The sequence below is a fragment of the Trichomycterus rosablanca genome, chromosome 4, assembly GCF_030014385.1.
Source record: "Trichomycterus rosablanca isolate fTriRos1 chromosome 4, fTriRos1.hap1, whole genome shotgun sequence".
Lineage (NCBI taxonomy): Eukaryota > Metazoa > Chordata > Actinopteri > Siluriformes > Trichomycteridae > Trichomycterus > Trichomycterus rosablanca.
The window spans coordinates 27,588,628-27,609,464 of NC_085991.1; the positions used below are offsets into that span (position 1 = coordinate 27,588,628).

Consider the following 20,837-nt stretch of genomic DNA (forward strand, 5'->3'; position numbering starts at 1 on the left):
AGTTCTTAGAAAAGAATCATAGTTGTAGGGGATGTTGAAGAGGAGGGATATATAGGAGGCAGATATTTGTATTTATTTATTTATTAGGATGTTAACGTCATGTTTTACACACCTTGGTTACATTTATGACAGGACAGGTAGTTACTCGTTACACAAGATTCATCAGTTCACACGTTTATGGTCAAACACAGTCATGAACAATTTTGTATCTTCACTTCACCTCACTTGCATGTCTTTGGACTGTGGGAGGAAACCGGAGCTCCTGGAGGAAATCCACGCAGATATGGGGAGAACATGCAAACTCCACACAGAAAGGACCCGGACTGCCCCACCTGTGGATTGAACCCAGGACCTTGCTGTGAGGCGACAGTGCTACCCACTGAGCCTTGAAACAGGGTATTAAAGATAGAATGGGAGAAAATACGTATGACTAAATAAAAATTAGGTGGAGGTTCAGATGTCCTCCTTCCAAACCTCTGTTACTTCATAACTTCTTAAAATAATACATTTTTAGCATGCTTACAACTTATTTCTAAAATGGTAAAATTAAAGTGTCTATAAAAGTGTCTATTAAACATGCCTAAACTCAGTTAAGGACATTTCTGAAATGACAACATAGCGCTTAGCAAGAATAACAAGTTGGGCTGCTGAATGCCCCTTGTCAGTGGCGTTGTTGCGTATGAGCCTCAGCTGCATTGGATCTCTATCAGTTTGCGGTTTTACGGCAGGGTTGTTGATGCATCTGCATTCTAATCCTGCCCTCTGCTCTCTCTCTCAGATTAAGCTTAATACTTCTGGGGTGCCTTAATATTTTATAAGGGGTTTATCAATCCTCTTGCAGCTTGCCAATAGCAAGAACTCCTGTGGCATCTTTCTATAAGATGATAATGAACAAGCGACAAACATTAAAATATTTTATTTAGTCAAGGGACAATTGTTGTTTTTGAAAAGGTCTCATTTTCATCCAGTGCATCACACACATATGAATGTGGTACAACCAATTACCTATCACAAAGCTAAGAAATATTAAGGTGAAGAAGGGAATGCGAAGCTGGCTCCAGACTAGGATCAGGAAGCTCGGCATTCTCCCATAGCAGCAGGTGACAGGCAAAACCCACGCGGCAAATGCCACCAGGCTGCTGGAACCGGATCATCTCCAAAGGCAAAACTGCTGCTTCCAAACACGCCTGCGTGCCGGGGTTTTAATACATATTATTCACAAAGAGCATGATTGATCATGCAAACGTGTCCAGCTGCTAGGTTTTGGCAGGCAGCGCCGGTTAGCAGCATGCTGTGCATCGCAGAGCTGCTTTAGCTCTCCCGGGTCCCCTGACACCACCATAACAGGCAAGACCTCACTCGAACAGCATCATTCAATTTCTCAGACGCTTGTTTGTGTCCTCACATGCAGTCACTGATCCGTATGGCACTCAGGGAGTCTGCTGGGAAAAAAAGTGATGTAGAGGGGTCTTGTTTGTCTATCAAAGGCCCCGTGTATTAATCAAGAAAATCCTTTTTATCCGCATGTATGAAGAGAGAGCACCCTCTTGTGGATGTTTTAAATAACGTGGGCATACACTACCAGTCACAGTATGGACACACCTGAATGAGTGCAGGTAAACAGTCCAACAAGTGCTCAGCAGATGATCACTAATTAGAAATAAGATTGCAAAGTTGTGAATAAAGAAAAAGATGCACATTATAACATTATTGTATTATTTTATTGTGATGTACAAAGTAAACATAATTTGAAACACGTTTTCCTACATCTACACCTCTCATCAGCAAGATCATGAATTATTGTTTTATTTTAGCAAATGAAAGAAAAGAAAAAAGTAGTAATTAAGACTTCATTAAGAAAATGTCACAAACATTGTAGGGTAAATATGGGTTAAGTGGGACAAAAAACTTAATTTGTACTTTAATGTGTATATACAACAAAAACATGAAAGTAAAAAGCAAATTAACTGATGGATCTGTGAGGACTGGTTACACAGAAAATACCAATTTTAGGGCGTTGGTAAAGCTGTTCCATGTGACTTAAAAATAGAAAAAGTAGGGCCGCTCAGGTGGCACCGCGGTAAAAACACGCCAGCACACCAGAGCTGGGATCTCTGATGCATCGTACAGAATCTCAGCTTTGCCACATGAACAACGATTGGCTGTTGTTCACAAGGTTGGTAAGCCGAACCAGAGTTCCTCATAACTGGTGCAATTATGACCTCTGCTGGCTGGTGGATGTTGCCTGCGCAGAGTTGGGGAATAATGCTGATCAGGGTGTGGCTCTCCGTGCACAAAGCTGGTCGGCATATGAACTCACCTCGTGCAGGTGAAAAAAGGCAGTCGGTACTGATCACGTGTTGGAGGGGGCGTGTGTCAGTTGTAAAGCTCCTCGGTCAGCAGTGGAGGGTTGTTTTGGTAGAGGTAAAGCGTAATGCAATCAGGGTAATTGGATACGACTAGATTAGGAAAGAAAATTGGGAAAAAAATAGAAAAAGTAAATAAATAATAAAATAATAAATGAAGCAAAATATTCACAAACAAATACAAACAAAAAAAGAAATATTAAAAATACAGTACTACCATGTGTTCACATTTTAAAAGAATTACAAAAATATTGGCTTAGTAAGCAAAGGCTTAAGAATTATTCAAATCATTCTTTCTAATGTATTTATTCTTATTACATTAGTAAATTAATTTTTCTTCTTTGCTTTAAAATTTGATCACAGTTTTGAGATTTTTATTATCATAGATTTATGACACTGGAATCAGATTAAAACAGATGAAGAATGTAAGGTACTGCTATATTTGTTGTGTCCCACCTTAATAATACTCACCCTATAGTGTTTAAACGTTAAGATAAATAGTATTGGCATATTTAGAATTTTGTCCTTGGGGAAAAAAAGATATGATAATTATTGGTTTAGATTTGCTAATGTATCACCATTTCTGATTATATAATGATTGTTCTATTGTGTGATCATTTCTTTGTCTCTCTTTTTCCCAGCATGAATATGCCTTCAAAAAGTCATAAAAAGGAAGGTGTAATTAACTGTATTTATGGATATATGTGTCATTTTACCCATCACTTTACAATTAATCAGCCATAAGGACAAAGTGAAAACTCCTAATCCCTTTGCTGTGGAACTTCAAATTGTAGTCAGGTGCATCATGTTTGCTTTAATTATCCTTGAGATGTATCCAGAACTCAAGTGGAATCCTGTTGCAATTTAAATTGATTGGACATAGTTTAGAAAGTCACATACAAGGGTTTATACAGACTCACAATTTAGAACTGCATTGTTAGAACAAAATACATGCCATAAAGTTAAGAAAACTGTTTAAATATCTTCAAAAACAAATTGTGGTAAGGGTATAAAACAGCATGTAAAAATTTGAGTGTTTCCAGAACCACAGTATATTTTTAATGGAATAAGCTTGGCACATCTGTGAACCTTCCTAATGTTGATCGTCTGGCCAAACTGGGCAACAGGGCAAGATGGGACTTTGTCAGGGAGGTAAGAAAGTAGGAAGCTCCTGTGTAGAGATGAGAGAAACTGTTGGGTGGAGAACCATCTTTATAGCATTTCATGAAGCAGGCCTTTATAAAGAGGTAAGACGGATGGCACTGTTGAGTAAAAGGCTGTAGCTTGACTCTGAGACTGAATGAGGAACATGAGGAATGATGGAATTAAGAAGAAATATGGAATGATGGAATGAAGGCAACATAAGAAATGATGAGGTTAAACTTGGGAGAACAGCAAGTGGTATGTCTGATATAATTACGCACAGATGCAATCAGAAATATTCAACCACTATCATTAACCACTATCATTAAAGGCTATTATGGTTCTATTTATAAAAAGGAATGAAAACAACAGGTCTCAGTAAACGGAGAAAGAAGATATCTTGATACATAAAAGCAATTTTGATAAATTTGAATTACCTTGATAAGCAACAAGCTTCTGAAACCTCTTTTGTAAAATCTTTACTTGTTCTTCTCTGTGCAAAAGCTTCCAGCTCAGTGAGGTTAGATGGCTTTTTGCTGCAACTACTTTTCTTAAATACCACCAAAGCTTTTCTATGGGATTTAAATCTGGAGATCCCTTCAGGATATTCCAAGACTGACTTCTTAATCAAGCTGGTTGACTTGGAAGTGTGCTTAGAGTCACTATGTTGCTGGAAAGTCCAATTATCATCAAGGTTCAATTTTACCAGAAAAGACATAAAAATGCCTTTTAAAATGCCTTGGTATTTCTGTGAATCAGTAATGTCAGTCACACTGTCAAGATTGCCGGTTCCTGCAGCAGAAGACATCATTCCATATCATTAGCGACCCACCTCCATGTTTGGCCGTTGGGACAGTATTCTTCTGGTCTTAAGCCTCTCTTTTCTTGTGTCAGAAAGTTTTAGTTTTGTTTTCTCATTCCATAGAATTATGTCCTAGTATATTGCTGGTATATGGGTCAAAGACGAGACGTAACTTTTTAGTGTCCCCACTTGATAAATAATATACAATTATATTAATATAAGTGGATATACCTTCAGTCTACTCCATTTGTACATCTTTGTACATTTGTACAAGTAATTTTTACAGAAAATTTATGATTTTTGAAAAAATAACCCTTGAAACCCCCAAAATGTCATTCAGTGCAACGGTCCCCCTACCTCTTTAAGTAATAAAACATTAAAAAAAAACTAATTAATCTTAAGTAAAACTTAAAATTTACTGCTTTGGCATAATTGTACAAATGCCATGTGTGACATATTAAATAATATTCAATCAGATGTGTTTTTTAATATTAATAATATTCAGGATACTTTCAGTCCCCATTTTCCCAATCTTCAGTTGTCATTCAGTACAACGTTAATAAAGAGCCTTATTTTAATATGCAATCAAGCTACTGCAGTCATGTGACCAATTATAACAACAAAAGAAGACTCCTGGGGACCCTTCAGCACACACACGAGGTCAATGCATTTAACATTATTTGATAAAAATGTCTTTTTACTGACACAGTACATTAAAGAACAAAACTGAGTGTCATTCAGTACAACACAGAAAACGTAATATTACGGTTACTCTTGTAAACAAACAAGGTTATTAACATTTAAATGTGAATATGTGTAGAAATGTCTTTGAGTTAAGGTCAATGTTAGCTTTGGCTAACCACTGGGATAACTGTAAAATGTGCTAAAGTAAAATTTCTGTCATTCAGTACAACAACAGTCATTCAGTGCAACAGAATTTCACTGTTGCACTAAATTGACAATGACATTGTTATACTGACTTTTTAATGTTTAAAAATTATTTTTTAAAGCAAAATTGAAACAGAAATTCCTTTGTGTGGCCAAATCCACCTGATGAAATTTACTACCTTAAGTCTGATGTCAAAATCATAATCGCAGAACCAAACCATGTACAGCAAGAACCTCAAGGTTAACAACAAAAGATAAAATGTGACTTCAAATGGTTTTCACTGCTGAATGAATTTAGATTTACTGCAGCAACTTTTTCACGTGTTATGACAAATTCCACACTTCCACACTGTTCTGGTGCCTTACAAGTTGTTATGAGGGCTTCATTAGTTTTAATATTAAAATGCTTTATGAATATATTGAAATGCTTTAACAGCAACCATTTTTTCATGCTATGACAGGACTTCAAATGATCTTATGTTACATCACTTTTATGCAAGTTTCTTGTTTTATTTCAGAATAAAGTTTACGTTTTTGATTGCCTTACTTTTTTCATGATGTAGTTTGTTTGTTTGTTTATTAGGATTTTAACGTCATGTTTTACACTTTCGGTTACATTCATGACAGGAAACGGTAGTTTATCTTCACACAAGGTTCATTAGCTTTATCAAACACAGTCATGGACAATTTAGTGTGTCCAATTCACCTCACTTGCATGTTTTTGGACTGTGGGAGGAAACCGGAGCACCCGGAGTAAACCCACGCAGACACGGGGAGATCATGCAAACTCATAATGTAGTAATATTATAACACATACTTGCCACTGCTGTGGCATAATTTCATTCTACTACTGCTACTTTAATCAATAAAGAACTTAAAAACAAATTAAGTCATGAATATTCTGATGTAACAGGATAATTTGGAGTATGTCATTCAGTGCAGCATAAAATCATCATACAGTGCAACAAAAACATTTGCTTAAAATAACTGTAATAAGTAATTATTATATATTTTTTTCATGTGAATGCAAGAGAATCCAGGCCTGCTTCATAGAAAACGGAGTTTGATTGGGTTTCAAATAGAATAGAATGTGTAGCAAAAACGTCTTGTATACAAATAAACAAAATCCCAAGACGCATTAGAGTACACACAATGCACAGAAAATTCAAAACAGAGTAAGTACAGTTTCTTCTGAGGTTTTAAATCTTTTGTAAGAGATATACTAAACTTATAAATTTGAAATGGCTAAGATTGTTCCTTGTGTGTGTATTTTTTCATAAAATAATCGTTGCACTGAATGACATTTTTGTGCCCTTGTTGTGTGTCAACCACACTAAAATTATCAAATAAGCAAAATGCTGAGAAAAAAAATACATATTTACATAGGTGACACATTTGTGCACAATATTAAATGAAAAAATTATACAATTTAACCATTTTATTTTTTTGGTACTTGGAACACCCTATTCGTCTTTCACCCATATCTGAATTTCTTCTAGCATATTCCAGTTGAGTCTTGCTGTGTCTCTTGCTTGGTCCAGAGTCACATGAGTGGTTGAGTCTGGCCATGAAACCTTTGGTGACTTTTCCTCTGTTTGGCACTGACACATTTGTTCCAGCCTTCATCAGGTCATCCTGTAAGTCTGTGCAGTAACACAGTGTTGTCATTGTTGTCCTGATGTGATTGCTAAGGCCCATAAGGCTTTCACCAACGGCCAGGCAGGTAACTTCCAGAGAGTATTCCCAATAGTGTGTTTACAAATGTTTAAGGTCTTGGAAATCATCTTATGTGCATTGGCCTTTATGTACAATGAAATGATCTTTCTCAGCGTTTCTGACAGGTCCTTACGTTTTACCCTAAACACTTTAATCTCTGGGTGGTGTTTATATTTAACACACACACCACAGCTGAAGCAATTTAAGGGTGGTTATTTAGTTCCCAATATTTTACTCATGTTGTAACCCAACTTTAGGTAATACAGACTAGCAGTAGGTTTTAAGATCAGCAATATTTAAGTAGAGGTTGAATAATTGTTCTGCTACTCTAAAATACAAATATCAGTCATTTTCTCTGTACAAATGCTTTTTTATTTAACTGCTAATAATGTCATTTAAAACAAAACCTCACTCCGCAGAAAAATTCGTAAGGATCTTATAAATTCTTATTTTCTTTGGAAAGTTGAATATTTCCATTGCAACATATCAACAGTAAAACTAATCAAAAACTGATTTGATTATACTTACTTTTAATGTTTGTCAGCTTTCCTAACTGAATTAGACTGTAAAATAAAGAATAAGTACCAATAGTTTAATTATTACATTAATTATTAGGAAAAAAAGAAGTGGAAGAGTGCCAGTAAAGTAACATCTGCACGCAGATTAAAACTGTTATATAAAAGGTAGATGTCTGTCACAGAAAATCATTCTAAAACTCACATGCTGTCCTTTGATGGGTTTACTGTAGAAGTCCGTCTCTGCTTGCTGGCTTCCTCGTCGGCATTTGTCTGAAGTAGCAGCTGACCAGAGCAAAACTAATTATTAGTCTAACAGTGAAAGTTCAACCCAGCATGTGTCACTCAACGTACACAGAGGTACTTATTACTGGTGAACAGTTGTAATGCTCATTAAAATTCAGATGTGGTGTAGATTAATGAAGCAAGTATTAAAAGCAGAATACATTTCTATGTCTACTGACATATGGCAACTCAAAGAGTGTATGGAACTGCATTCTGGCCAACCTCCTGGCAGCACATAAAGACAGGGCCCTGGTCTGTGATCCTCTTTGTTAGGATGCATTTCTACACATATGAAGGAGGCTAAAACTGAGATCAAATAATCACCTAGAGTTATTCCCATCTCCAGAATGTTAAAAAGGAGCTGTGAGCTACTTACATGGTGTGTGATGAACTATGGCGATTTTATCTGTTGGAAAAAAATAAGCTAGTTAGCTTTAGAATCTGGCATACTATGATATCCCTGCCTAATATTTATCTCTTTTTTTTATTCTCTCTTTTATCTCTTTTATTAATTTAGCCAAAAGTATGTGAACACTCCTGTGTTAACATCACCTAACATTACTGTTTGACCTCATGTTGACCCAGTTTTGATCCAATGGGCACATTGTCCCATGTACACACTCACATATTATGTACAAAAAAAAGCCTTTTCACAGAATGAGGCTAATATTAAAAAGTTCTAATCTCGGCTCTGCCACCAGTCGGCTGGGTGCCATCTAGCGGGCACAGTTGGCAGTTCCTGCAGCAGACAAATAAAAAATTGGCTACTGAGTCTACTGGGTGAGGAAAAGGCCAGACTAAGTGGGTGGGGTCCTCAAACGCTGTTCAAGGACCCTGGCTAGCAGACCGAGGCACCTGAGCAGAAGCGGATGAGTCTCATGTGCAAATCCACTAAAGTAAGGGTGAAAAAGAAGGGCTTGAGGGACTGTGCACATGTCGGGAGGGGCGTGGAACAGGCAAATATACCCTCTTCGAGTGCAATTGGGATCCCCAGCAGCGGAAGACTAATTGGCAAGGAGAAAATGCATAAATAAATAAAAAAAAGGGGAGAAATGGGGGCAATTTAAATTAATAGCATTGGTTTTTGGAATAGGATATCCAACAAGTTTATAATAAGGTTACTACATAATTCTGATCACATAGTGCATGTAACTGTATTTAATAAATATTTGTTACATTTGTAGATTAAAAATAAGTAAATTTGACTAATATGTACAATGTCTCCTACCTTGGACATCTATCTCAACAGAAGGGCCCATCATTAAATGGTGAACTATTGCCAGCACAGCAATGACCAATGTTGGTTCTTATGATATATCTACATACTGTAGACATATTCTGTTCACTTTATTAGACGCTACTGCTGCTGTTACTGCTACTGTTGATCATCAGTTTAAGATTTTACTTCCTTTTTTACAATGCATGAAATATATTTGTTTGAATTTAAACCTTATTTTTCTTACCATATGACTGGCTGAAGAGTTTACTATTTACTATTTGACTATTCTCAAACATCAAAACAATGTAAGCAATGCTGCTGCATCTTATACACTTCTACCAAAAATGGTCCACCACCCAAGTAATGACTGCCCATTTTTGGTTCTAATAACCACTACCATATATGTACAAGAGGTTAACATCACAACATCTTCGTTTTAATTTGGCCCATGTATAGAATGTGGAAAAATGCACTACAAATAAACATGACATTTAAGTAGGGGTGTCTAATCTTTTGCTTACAGCTATATAAGGCAAGGTACATTCTATGCTGGTGGTGTTGTTATTAACATTGGTGAAGAGAACTAACCATAGACACTATCATCCTCTTTGTTGTTAATTAATGTTGCCCGTAACTGCCGCAGTTTTTCCTGCAAAGTAAAACAATCCATTACATTCACATCACAGTACAAGTATATTCCCAGTTACTTTGTTAAACACAGTGACTTTCTTTAGAAGTATTATAAAATTAGCAATCTCTTCAGGAGTTCTGCAAAGTGTCCCAAAAATGTCCCTTTGGAATTGCTAGTGTGCTGCAAGATTAATGGCCATAAGAAAAGATGTTTGCTTAATTTGCTTTCTCTGCAAACCGTACTACATTACTTGATTTATTACTGCAGGTGTGTTTAGATTGTATATTGTATTTGCTCCTAATATGGCCACGAGTATTGGCCTGTGTTTTATTGGTGTTGCACTGCTATACAGATGAGTTTCTGGTGAATGTAAAGTTTATCTGTTCTCACTTATTGTTTATTTTATGACTGCAGTCACTCTGTTGCTCTAATGGAAATGCTTCATTTGGATGTTGGTTACTTAGGGTAATGCAAAGTTTAGCAGTGAATGTTAGTGCTACTACATATTTCTGACCTCAAAGGCAGAGCAGGCTAAGCAAAATGAAAATACACATATTGTTTATAAAGCACAGAAACATATACTAAATACTGTGGTCAGCCATTACAATAAACCACCTCCTTGTTTCTACACTCACTGTCCATTTTATCAGCTCCACGTACCATATAGAAGTACTATGTAGTTATAGTTTTATATAAACAGTAAAATAGTAGTACAACACCCAAAGTACACTGTAACAATACATTAAATTCTGAAAAAAAAATTACTAAAACAATAATTATTGAACTACACATTATTAATATAAAAGGAATAACAAAAAGTTATTCACAAAAAATGTCACACAAAGCACCCAGATAAATATCCAAAGAACTGCAGACAGCTTGTGCTAAAAACAATTTGATTAATCTAAATCAATCCTGAAGAGAAAAGTGGGCCAAAAATTTCTCCACAGCAATATGAAAGCAACATGATTTAGTGGGCAATTACTCTTCCAGGTAGATATAAGTGTTGTATTTTTTTCTTTATAAATAAAATGGTGATTCTGAAGCTATGTTTACATTTTCTCATGTTTTGTCTCTATGCAATTAAAAAAATAATGTAGTGTTTTAAATATGATAAGTTAGAACTAATCAGAAGACTAGTGTACCTTATAGTCTTTATTACTTTTGTTATTGTGTAAATTCATTTTAAAAGCATCCTGACATTCTGGTTAGTGTCAAAGGCACTCCACTGCCACTGTGGATAGGGTGCCAATCTATTGCTAGACCATTTACATTTACATTTTCAGCATTTAGCAGATGCTTTTATCCAAAGCGACTTACACAGTGAGCGGAACACAATGAGCAATTGAGGGTTAAGGGCCTTGCTCAGGGACCCAACAGTGGCAACTTGGTGGTGGCGGGGCTTGAACCGGCAACCTTCTGTTTACTAGTCCAGTACCTTAACCACTGAGCTATCACTGGCCCAGACCACACGTACATACTTATTTATTTATTTATTCAGTGAATTCTTTGAGTCAATTCACCTTTTTAATGTTCTGGGAAGTAAAAGCAAACTTGAATATCCATAGAAAACACAGACCTGGGATGCATGTTGCACCCACACCACCTATTAAGCCACCTATTATTAATTATTTAAAATTAGTTTCACTGTATAGCACTTAAAGCAGTAATCATTCTTATATAGAAGCCTAACAGAGACATTGTAAGACAGAAAACTTAAAAGCAACCAAGCTTAAAGGTAAAACCCACCCTTCCCCTTCTTTACTGCATGCTTGACCTTTGTATTATAGTGTACAGTATATACAATATACAGAATGTATCCCCATTAACTGGTTACCTGTTGAAAGGTATCCAGGCCTCTCTGAACCCTCTGCCAGTCACTGAATCTCTCCAGGGCCTCGTCCATGCTGATCACTCCATCCTTCACCTGCTTTTGCAGGTCAATAAGGTTGTCCAGGCCCGGCGCGTGAGTCGGCATGAACGTGTCATATGTGGATGAGATACTGTCTCGACCCCGTGCTGAGACAAGTGTCCAAGGGTCAACAGGGTTAAATATATTATTTAGGGTTGAGAAGAGAAAGGTTAAAACAGCCTGCACCAGACGGAAAGCAGAGCAGTGCCTTGGTGGCACAAATAAAAATTGAATATACACTTTATTTTTACAGCATATTGACAAATACAAACTTTTGCTCAGACATAAAACTAAAAACGTATTGTGAAATTCCATGTGTTATGGAGCATTAGCAATTATTTCAGAATATTTTAGATTTAGATCTTTGTATGTATGTGTGACACTTGTACAGAGTTGTAGAACGTAGTAAATGTTCTCTTATCTTCTCTTCACTGGCTTTCTGTAGCTGCACGCATTCAGTTTAAAACACTGATGCTCAGCTACAAAGCCAAAAATGGACCAACCCCAAGCTACCTTCGAGGTCTAATCAAACCCTGCTCTGTACCACGCAACCTCCGAGCCTCTAGTCTTGCTCGACCTGATCCACCATCCAGAACTCGATGAAAACAAACATCAAGGCTCTTCTCTGTACTTGCACCCAAGTGGTGGAACGTACTTCCTCTGTCTGTCCGAACATCTGAGTCTCTTGCTGTCTTTAAAAAACTATTAAAAACTCACTTCTTTACTAAGCATTTAAGCTGACTTGTACTTACTTACTAATGCTCTTATTCATTTCTTTAAAAAAACAGGTTTTAGCAGATTTGTGTTCTTGGACCGTTGTTTACTTAAACTAGAGTAAGGTAATGTTTACTATGGAAGCACTTCTGTAAGTTGCTCTGGATAAGAGCGTCTGCTAAATGCTGAAAATGTAAATATAAATCTTACTTTGTTTAGAGGATAAAGAGTAGAGGGTGTCAGAATCTCCCTGGGGCATTTTCTTCTGGAACACTAGGACGAAATCAAAAGAAATCAGCATTAATTACTGGACTGGTATTAAAATAAAAGCAATCATTGTCTGCAATCTGGTTTAACAATTGACTGTTAGCAGTTTTAATGTATTAATCCCCCTCTCATTTCAACTTTTAATTGTTTTTCTTTTTAAAAAAAGGGTTTTAACAAAACTGAACTGTGGAGTGTGTCTGTGTAAGTGAATGAGTGATTGATTGTGGATTAGTGCATCATGGATTAAGGTTACTGGGATACTGAGACTCCAGACCCACTGCACCCTAATGACAATTAAAATATCACGATGTGTGACTAAAGAAAATTTTTTTGTGTATACTATTTTTATTGGTCTTCAGTAATCACTTTACCCTGATCAGGGTCAAGGTGGGTCCAGATCCTAGACCAGAAACACTGACTGCAAGGTGAAAATGCACAGTGGACTGGGCATTACTCACTCCATTAACTCACTCACGCTAAAAAAAAGCGTTCTGGGTCTTTTCTGTGTGCAGTGATGTATAAAGTATAAAAGTACAAGTATCTTACCAGAAATTTACTTTGATAAAAGTAAAAGTCACCTCTTAGAATATTACTTGAGTAAAAATCTTGAAGTATCTGATGTTTAATGTACTTAAGTATCAAAAGTAATTTTCTGATATTAAACGTACTTAAGTATTGAAAGTAGAAGTACAAGTAAATGCTGTAAATAAAAACACATCTGAAGACATGTTTTTCTGTAGGTGTAAGGTTGGCTCGGTTGTTAAGGTGGTATACAGGCTTAAAAGAACTATTTTTAAAAATTCTACCCAATGAAATTCACATCAGATACTTCAAGACTTTTACTCAAGTAATATTCTAAGAGATGACTTTTACTTCTATCAAAGTTAATTTCTGGTAAGATACTTGTACTTTTATACATTATACACCACTGTCTGTGTGGAGTTTGCATGTTCTCCCTGTGTCTGTGTGGGTTTTCTCTGGGAGCTCTGGTGTCCTTCCACAGTCCAAAGACATGCAGTCAGGCCAGCTGGAGCTACTGAAATGGCTCTTAGATGTGTGTGTGTGTGTGTGTGTGTGTGTTTGTTTGTTTGTTTGTTTGCCCTGTGATTGACTGTCCATGGTGTTTTCAATACCTTTTACCCAGTCAATTGTACCCACCATGACCCTGAATTGGATCCCTGAATTAATTGTAAAACAGACAATGAATGACTGAACAAATATTATGAATGATGGACAGTAATTGAGTCATATATTCAGCGCGTCAGACTGAACTACACCACTGCTTTTTATTCACTAGGTGGCAACACATAACCGAAAATGCATTACAGGGATCACAAGAACAGTTTTCTAAGAAAGTATGAATTCCCTTAGGTAAGCCAGCAGCACTTGTGACCATAATTAGTATTTCCCAAAGTAAGAATTTGATGAACAATACTGGCATTAATGACAAAGGTAGACTGGAAGGAGCCTGATGAATCAAAGGCTATAAGAGATGAGGCTAATTGGGCTCAATGGAAGGATGAAAATTGAATTAAAGTGAAGGATACACTTGGTGGTACTATTGATCATTTGATAAGTGCCTTAAATGAAAGGCCGCTGGCTGTGCTGCTCAGCTCTGCTCTTTGTGCGCCACAGAGACGTGATGGATTCCTTTCGACCATTTTCTCATTTGCACCATTTTGTGACTTCTAGACCCACAATGCAATGACCTGTAGAGTAGCATAGGCCTGCCATATTGTGTCCCTAGCTGCAGTGATTAAAAAAATAAAAAATAAAAGAAGAAAATTAAATCAAAACAAATTGATAACAGATAATCCGCTGAAAATTGCTAGAGATTTTTCAAGGTTAAATTAAATCCTTGGTTAGCTCTATAAACATCATCAGTGGGTCAGGAAATCTGATCAGTGCATGGGCCAAAGATCACAACATTAAAGTGTATGGAAAAGTCTTTGTCTCTCTCTCTCTCTCTCTCTGCCCTCCCTCTCTTAACGTTGCAGGATGGGAGAGGTGGAAAACATGTGTAATGCATGATGCCGGCTTCTCTTGGCCTTCTTGAACCCTTCAGATTGGTTGCAGATGCACTGAGTAGTAGCCTGGCTTCTTTCTTTTTTCCCTTCTGTCCTATGTGTACAGTTGTGTGTTTTGTGTTTTTAAGACTAACTGCGCAGTAAAGCGTCCCTCGTGCTCTTAGGCTGAAGTCACTGGGGACTAATGACTCTCGAATCTTATTGGAATGGTCCCATAAGCCTGTTGAGGATTTGCTGATCAGTGCAACAAGACTTCATTAAATGGACTAAAAGCTTCTCGCATGGGAACGGCTTGTGCACTAAATTAATCTAAGCATAACATCATCTGAAGAGGAGTAATTAATTATGACACATATTAAGCCCAGAGGAGAGGCTGGCATACACTCTCTCTTATTCCCTTCTCTAATCAGTTATTCTTACCCTCAAACTCAATCTTATTCTGTCGTCATTTAGTTATTCCTACTTCTAAACAAAACGCTGACACTAACCTTAACCTTAGACTTAGTGCCTGAAAGAAAATCCTTTGAATTTTTTAAACTTCTATATTGTTTCTTAGCACCCAATTTATTCTAATCAGGATAGTGAAAAGCCGGCAGCCAATTTTGAAAGGTGGAAATCGCTGGTGCTAATGCCAAGAAGTTACGGCTTGGCGATAAACTTTTACTCATAGCTGGCCCCCTTCTTTTGTGTGTCAGTGGGCTCACAGCTGGGAAGTGAAGCTGTAGTGTTGCAGGCATATATACAGACATTATGAGCATAGCAACACTTCCCATAAAAGGACTGTGACCCGTAAGATCATGCTGAATTGTGTGTGTGCGCCAGAGATGTTCACAAGTCACAAAATACGAGTCCAAGTCAAGTCACAAGTCTTTAGGCTAGAGTCCGAGTCAAGTCACGAGTCAATATAATCTACACAAAACATATATTGGAAATGTAGCGTAAAAATAAACAAATAATATGTAAGTTCAGATAAAAAACAACAACAGATTAGCAACTGTATTTTGCCATTTACTTAGTGCCTTTACTTTCCTAGTTGTGCAAATGAATGTCATTTCCGTAACAAGAAGGTACCAGTTAAAAGCTTAAACTGATACAGTTTGTTTTTATTGCAAAACAAAAGCGCACGATAAATCACGGCACAGTGGTCAAAATCCAAATCACAGCAAAAAAATCATAACCACTGCTTACCTTAGCTTATGTTCTTCCAGATGCTATTTAATTTATAACCGTGTGTTGTCCCATTAGGAAAATAATCCGTTATTTTGTAAATGTGCTTATAATTAAAAACCTCCAAACTTTTCCCGCTTGTGAAGTAAAACACGAACTCGTTAGAAAGCCAATCAAGCGTTTCATTGACACATCATCTGTGTGACGCAAACTGAATAAATGCAAATAACAACATTTCTTACTAACAATTTTAATCAGAAGGTCTGATTGGTTCAGAAAGCACTCTTTCAACCATTAGCGCCAATTCTGTAGGAGCGTTCCATTCACCCCAGTTGTTCCTGTGAAGTGCACTATGTAGGGTATTCCTCCATTTCAAGTGAGATTCCAATCCAAAGGTAACGAAAATGTTCAAATGAAGTGAACTTCAAACTGTGTAGAGAGTAGGGAGTGACGCTTCATCACTACGCCAGAAGCTGGCTGTAACATTTACCCATTGCGACTCTTGTTGTTTATGAGTCATGAGTCGAGTCTGAGTAATTTGAAACGACAGACTCAAATCCCCATCTCTGGTGTGTGCATGCGTGTTATTTGTTTTTATGTCATGAATATGAATGTAAATCAATCATGCAAATAAACATGCAAATAAGCCCTGCACAGACAGTAACTGAAGGTATGGATCAAATGTTTTTCTCAGCTAAAAGCTGCATATTTATTTTTATTTATTTATCATGGTTTTTATGTTCTCTTCTTAAAAGGAGAACATGGACTATTTTTTATTTAAAAACAGAAACTTTCCTAGAATCATACCTTCAATATATTAACATTTTAACATTATAGAATTTTAATTGTATTAATTATTGTATAATTATTAATTTAGTTTTAACAACTCAGGTCAACTTTAGCATTTTCCATCTATATACACCATCTGTCTATACATTTCGATCACTAGTACTGTGACAGCATATTGTAAGCAGTGACCTTTCAAGCACTAGTCCTGTTCCTTAACAGCTAAACTTTAAACTTTAATCTATAGTTTAGCATGTTCTTTTTATGTGAGTGTGGGTTTCCTTTTGGTACTCAAGTTTCTCAAATACAGTGGTACCTTAACTCAAACTCAACGCCCCTCGAGAAATTCGCACCCTTAAACTCAACGTTTCCCTTAAACTCAACGTGTGTGCAACTGCTGCTTTGCTCAGCACTTGGCTTAAGTGGTGCTGTAAAACGTCATCAAAGTGACACTATGAGACAAATCTGCATTTGTGTGGAATAACCGTCAAATTCACTCTGAAAGCTCCACATATCTGGATTTTCCTCCTGTTTCACTTTTAAACTTGTGTTATAGCTCGGGGTGCTGAGAAATTGTAATAATCAGCTTTTCCGAGAATCTAAAACGCTTATAGTTAAAAAAAAAACGCTTAAAGTGGTTTAATGTACTGTGCTATAGGAATGACACGGATACACTAAACCTATCTTAATTATTACTGCTCATAAGTTCTCTCCACTAATTAAGAAGCATAAGAAAACAATAAAGAAGTAAAGGTAAAGAGCAGGGTTTTTTTTATTTTCTATTGATTTTTAAACTGTTTTCAATTGTATTTTAGTGTTTTATATTTATATTTATATTTTCAGTGTAAAAGTGTACCGGGACCATGGAACCCATTAACAGGTTTCCCAGACATCCTCATGAAAAAAAAAAAAAAAAAAACCTTAGAACTCAACGCCTTTTAAACTCAATGCCACTCCCAGAACCAATTGACGTTGAGTTTCAAGGTACCACTGTATATGTCAATAGGTGAATTATGTACTGTACTCTAAAGTGCATTGAGGTGTAAATGTAAATGATTAAGTGAGCCTTGCAATTGATTGGCACCCTGTGCAGGCTGTTTTACCACCTTGAATTCAGTGTTTTTGGGATAGCCTCTAGATTCACTTCAACCCTCATCAGAAATAAAAACATTATTAAAGATAATACATTTAGTACAGCTGTATGTGGCTTGTGATGCAGCCAAACTGATACTGCAGAAATGTTTTTTATATGTGTAAAATGTCATGGAAAAAATTGCATATTTATTTGTAACATACTGTATGTCCTGGTGTGCAACCCATATTTTGCATGGGTTTAGGACATGCCCCTCCCAGTGGCTAGACTGTTTATTTATATAAATTAGCCACTTGTTTACACAATTACTTTTACTATAGTGAGATTTGGTTCCTATAAAGAGAAGCACATGCACTGTCATAAACACACCACCTACTCACTGCCACATACACAGAATGCTTTGCACAGTAATGGACTAACATAATCCAAAGCATATGGAGGAGATATTTGACTATAAAACGGTAGCAGCTCACCTCACCCCTCCCTTCCTTGTTTAAGGTTTTTTACGATATGTTCCCTCCAAAGGGATAGTTTACTGAGTGCTATCAGCTGTTGTTGTAGATTGATTTTGTAATACTAAGAACATACAAATGGCACGCCATAGAGATAGCTCTAAATACAGAGCTTATAATGGCGATAAAACACAACAACAACAACATTTTGTAATAATAATATCAATGAGTGCACTGATCAACTTCTATTTCGTTAATATAAACAAACACATTTGCTGCCTGTAATACACTCCAAAAAAGTTGGGACAGGCAAAATAAGTGTGTAACATTCATAGAAAATTGAAGGTACAGTGTTTTAAGACCCACCAAAAGGCTCAGTCTCTGCAACCGATGATGGCTGGTGGCTCACCACTTTGTTCCAAACTTCATGAGAGAATTGTCAATCAGTTCAAAAAGAACATTTCTCAATGCATGCCTACAAATAATTTAGGTTAAAAAAGCATGTAGAGAAACAGATGACTACAGTCAGTAATTGTAGAACTACAAAGTGCTTCTATATGGTAAGTGAAGCTGATAAAATGGACAGTCAGTGTAGAAACAAGGAGGTGGTTTTTTATGTTATGGCTGATCGGTGTAAAGAGAAAGCCCAGACATTAATTCTATGTAGAAACAGCAATGAGTTCTCCGGGCTTGAGCTAATCTCAGATGGACTCAAATACAGTGGAAACGTATTTTGTTATCAGATGAGTCCACTGTTCAGTTTGTCTTTTGGAAAAAAAGTACACTAGGGAGCTCTCTACATAGACAGCATTTTACTTCATCCTATGCGCGCTCCCGAGAAGTAGGCTGTTCGAAATCCTAGATGCCTTAAAATGCTTCCTAGTAAGATACCTTAAATTTGACTGGTATTTTGAGTGAATAACGAAGGAGCATCCGATGCTGCCTTAGCGGTGATGGCAATCCCAGCATTCAGTGCGCCACAACTTTTCTCACAAAAAAATAACAAATATGGCGGACGATGCGAGGCAACGAATTGAGTTATTTTCAAATGTAAATAAATTCTCATTCATTTTAAATTTGTATAAAATTGCACAAGTGTCATTTATTTGCAAATTCAGGCTTGTCAGTGACAATTTAACTGTTTTCGGTACACGGAGGGAGACGTTAGTTGACATGCTAGCGTGTTGTGCCACCTCATCCCATTGGTTTGAATGGCATGATTCTGTATCATTCTGCATGTGCTATAACAGTGTGGCTTCATAAACACAGTGTGTGTCTGCATGACTATTGAAAATGTATAGTTCATCATGAAGAGGAGAATTAGGCTACGAACTGTTGAGCAGCTTAAGTCTTGTATAAAGCAACAATGGAGAGAAATTCCACCTGCAAAACTGCAACAATTAGTATCCTCAGTTCCCCAACCTCTCAAGTTTCATTAGGAAAGCTGATAGAACACAGTGCTAAACATTTCTGAGTTTGTGGCGGGCCTTAAATTCTAAATGTGTTGGAACACTTTTCTTAAATAAAGATTCACAAGAATGAACAAATCACAGATTCTTCTTTTTATTGCATTTCACAAAATGCCCCAGCTTTCCTGGAAATGGAGTTTGTAATAAATAATTACTGTTATATAATGTTCTTCATAAAAAAAAGTTTCTCATGCACAGTTGGTAAAGTGTCTAAAAGACAGGATGCTGGAAAAAAATGGCTTTTATACATTTTGAAGGCATAGACAAAAGTGTTTCCATCTATCATTCCTTCTAACTAAACGGTTTCATTTCCAGCTATTGCTTCCCTATCCTCTGGTCTAAACGTGACTGTGCTGATTGAACCGAGTTAATAAAGAAGCAATCACTCGAGTAGAGCCCAATATGCAACTCATTTCAAAACTGCACAATGCAAAAGGTAAAAAAGATAATCATTTCATCTCAGATGAGAGGAAAAATATGCTTTGAAAAGAAATTGGAAAAATGAGACAGATGACTCAGAACAGAGAACAGTAAAGAGCTGGATATGGCCTTAGCAATTACTATTATTATTATATATTAATTCAACCTTCTGTGTTAATATATGAAAAATGAGGGGTATTTTACAGTGACAGTGTGCTAGTTATCACACACACACACCACAGGGCTATTAACATATGTGTATTAGGGCTGTTGAGGTTAACGCGATAATAACGCATTAACGCGATCTCAATTTAACGCGATTTAAAAAAATAGTGCCGTTAATGCAAATTCTATACAGGAAAAATTTACCTATACAGGCAGTGAGTGACATGTAGAATTACATCACGAAGACCCGCATTGTTATGTTTTGTACTTAACCACGAAATACAAATAACACTAGTTATGTGGAGAACGTGTTTTTTGCTTTTATTAAGCTTTATTGCTTAATCCACAACTTGGAGCATCACACTTAAACATAACACGCCGTTACCCGCTGGTCACCTGATACACACATCAGCTCAGTGACGTACAGTGGTAACGTAATACGCAGATCACGTAAATGATATACAGTATATCACACGCATGATAATAATACGCTTTTTTCTCTCTTAATTTTCCCTGACAAGTGAAACACCAAAATATAGCAACCTTAACATTATGAGGAAGAATTTCAAAGATATTCCTTTGCAATACTTTATCATTTCAAGAATATGATACAGACTGACCAACACTATTAAGCCAAATCAGCATTGAAAATTGACTTTACTTTTCATAACCTTCTACAATGCTGGTGCTTCTTAAAACTGAATATTTTCTTTTAAACAGAAGTGTTATTTAAATGCTATTAAATTGTTTTCCAACAAAATCCGCCCAATTTGGCGGATAACCGCCCAATCTGGCAACAC

General features: G+C 36.6%; 1 protein-coding gene across 1 annotated transcript in view; it reads right to left on the reverse strand.

The window, feature by feature from the left end:
* Positions 1-1,016: 1,016 nt before the first annotated feature.
* The window catches only part of LOC134311905 (B-cell scaffold protein with ankyrin repeats-like), a 100,439-nt gene continuing 80,618 nt past the window's right edge, over positions 1,017-20,837 (reverse strand). Inside the window, exons 10-15 of the mRNA XM_062993554.1 lie at positions 12,402-12,464; positions 11,403-11,584; positions 9,523-9,583; positions 8,092-8,121; positions 7,636-7,715; positions 1,017-1,187 (exon numbers count right to left, since the gene is read on the reverse strand). Of these exons, the coding sequence (XP_062849624.1) occupies positions 1,017-1,187; positions 7,636-7,715; positions 8,092-8,121; positions 9,523-9,583; positions 11,403-11,584; positions 12,402-12,464 (587 nt within the window). The remainder of the gene's footprint in view (positions 1,188-7,635; positions 7,716-8,091; positions 8,122-9,522; positions 9,584-11,402; positions 11,585-12,401; positions 12,465-20,837) is intronic.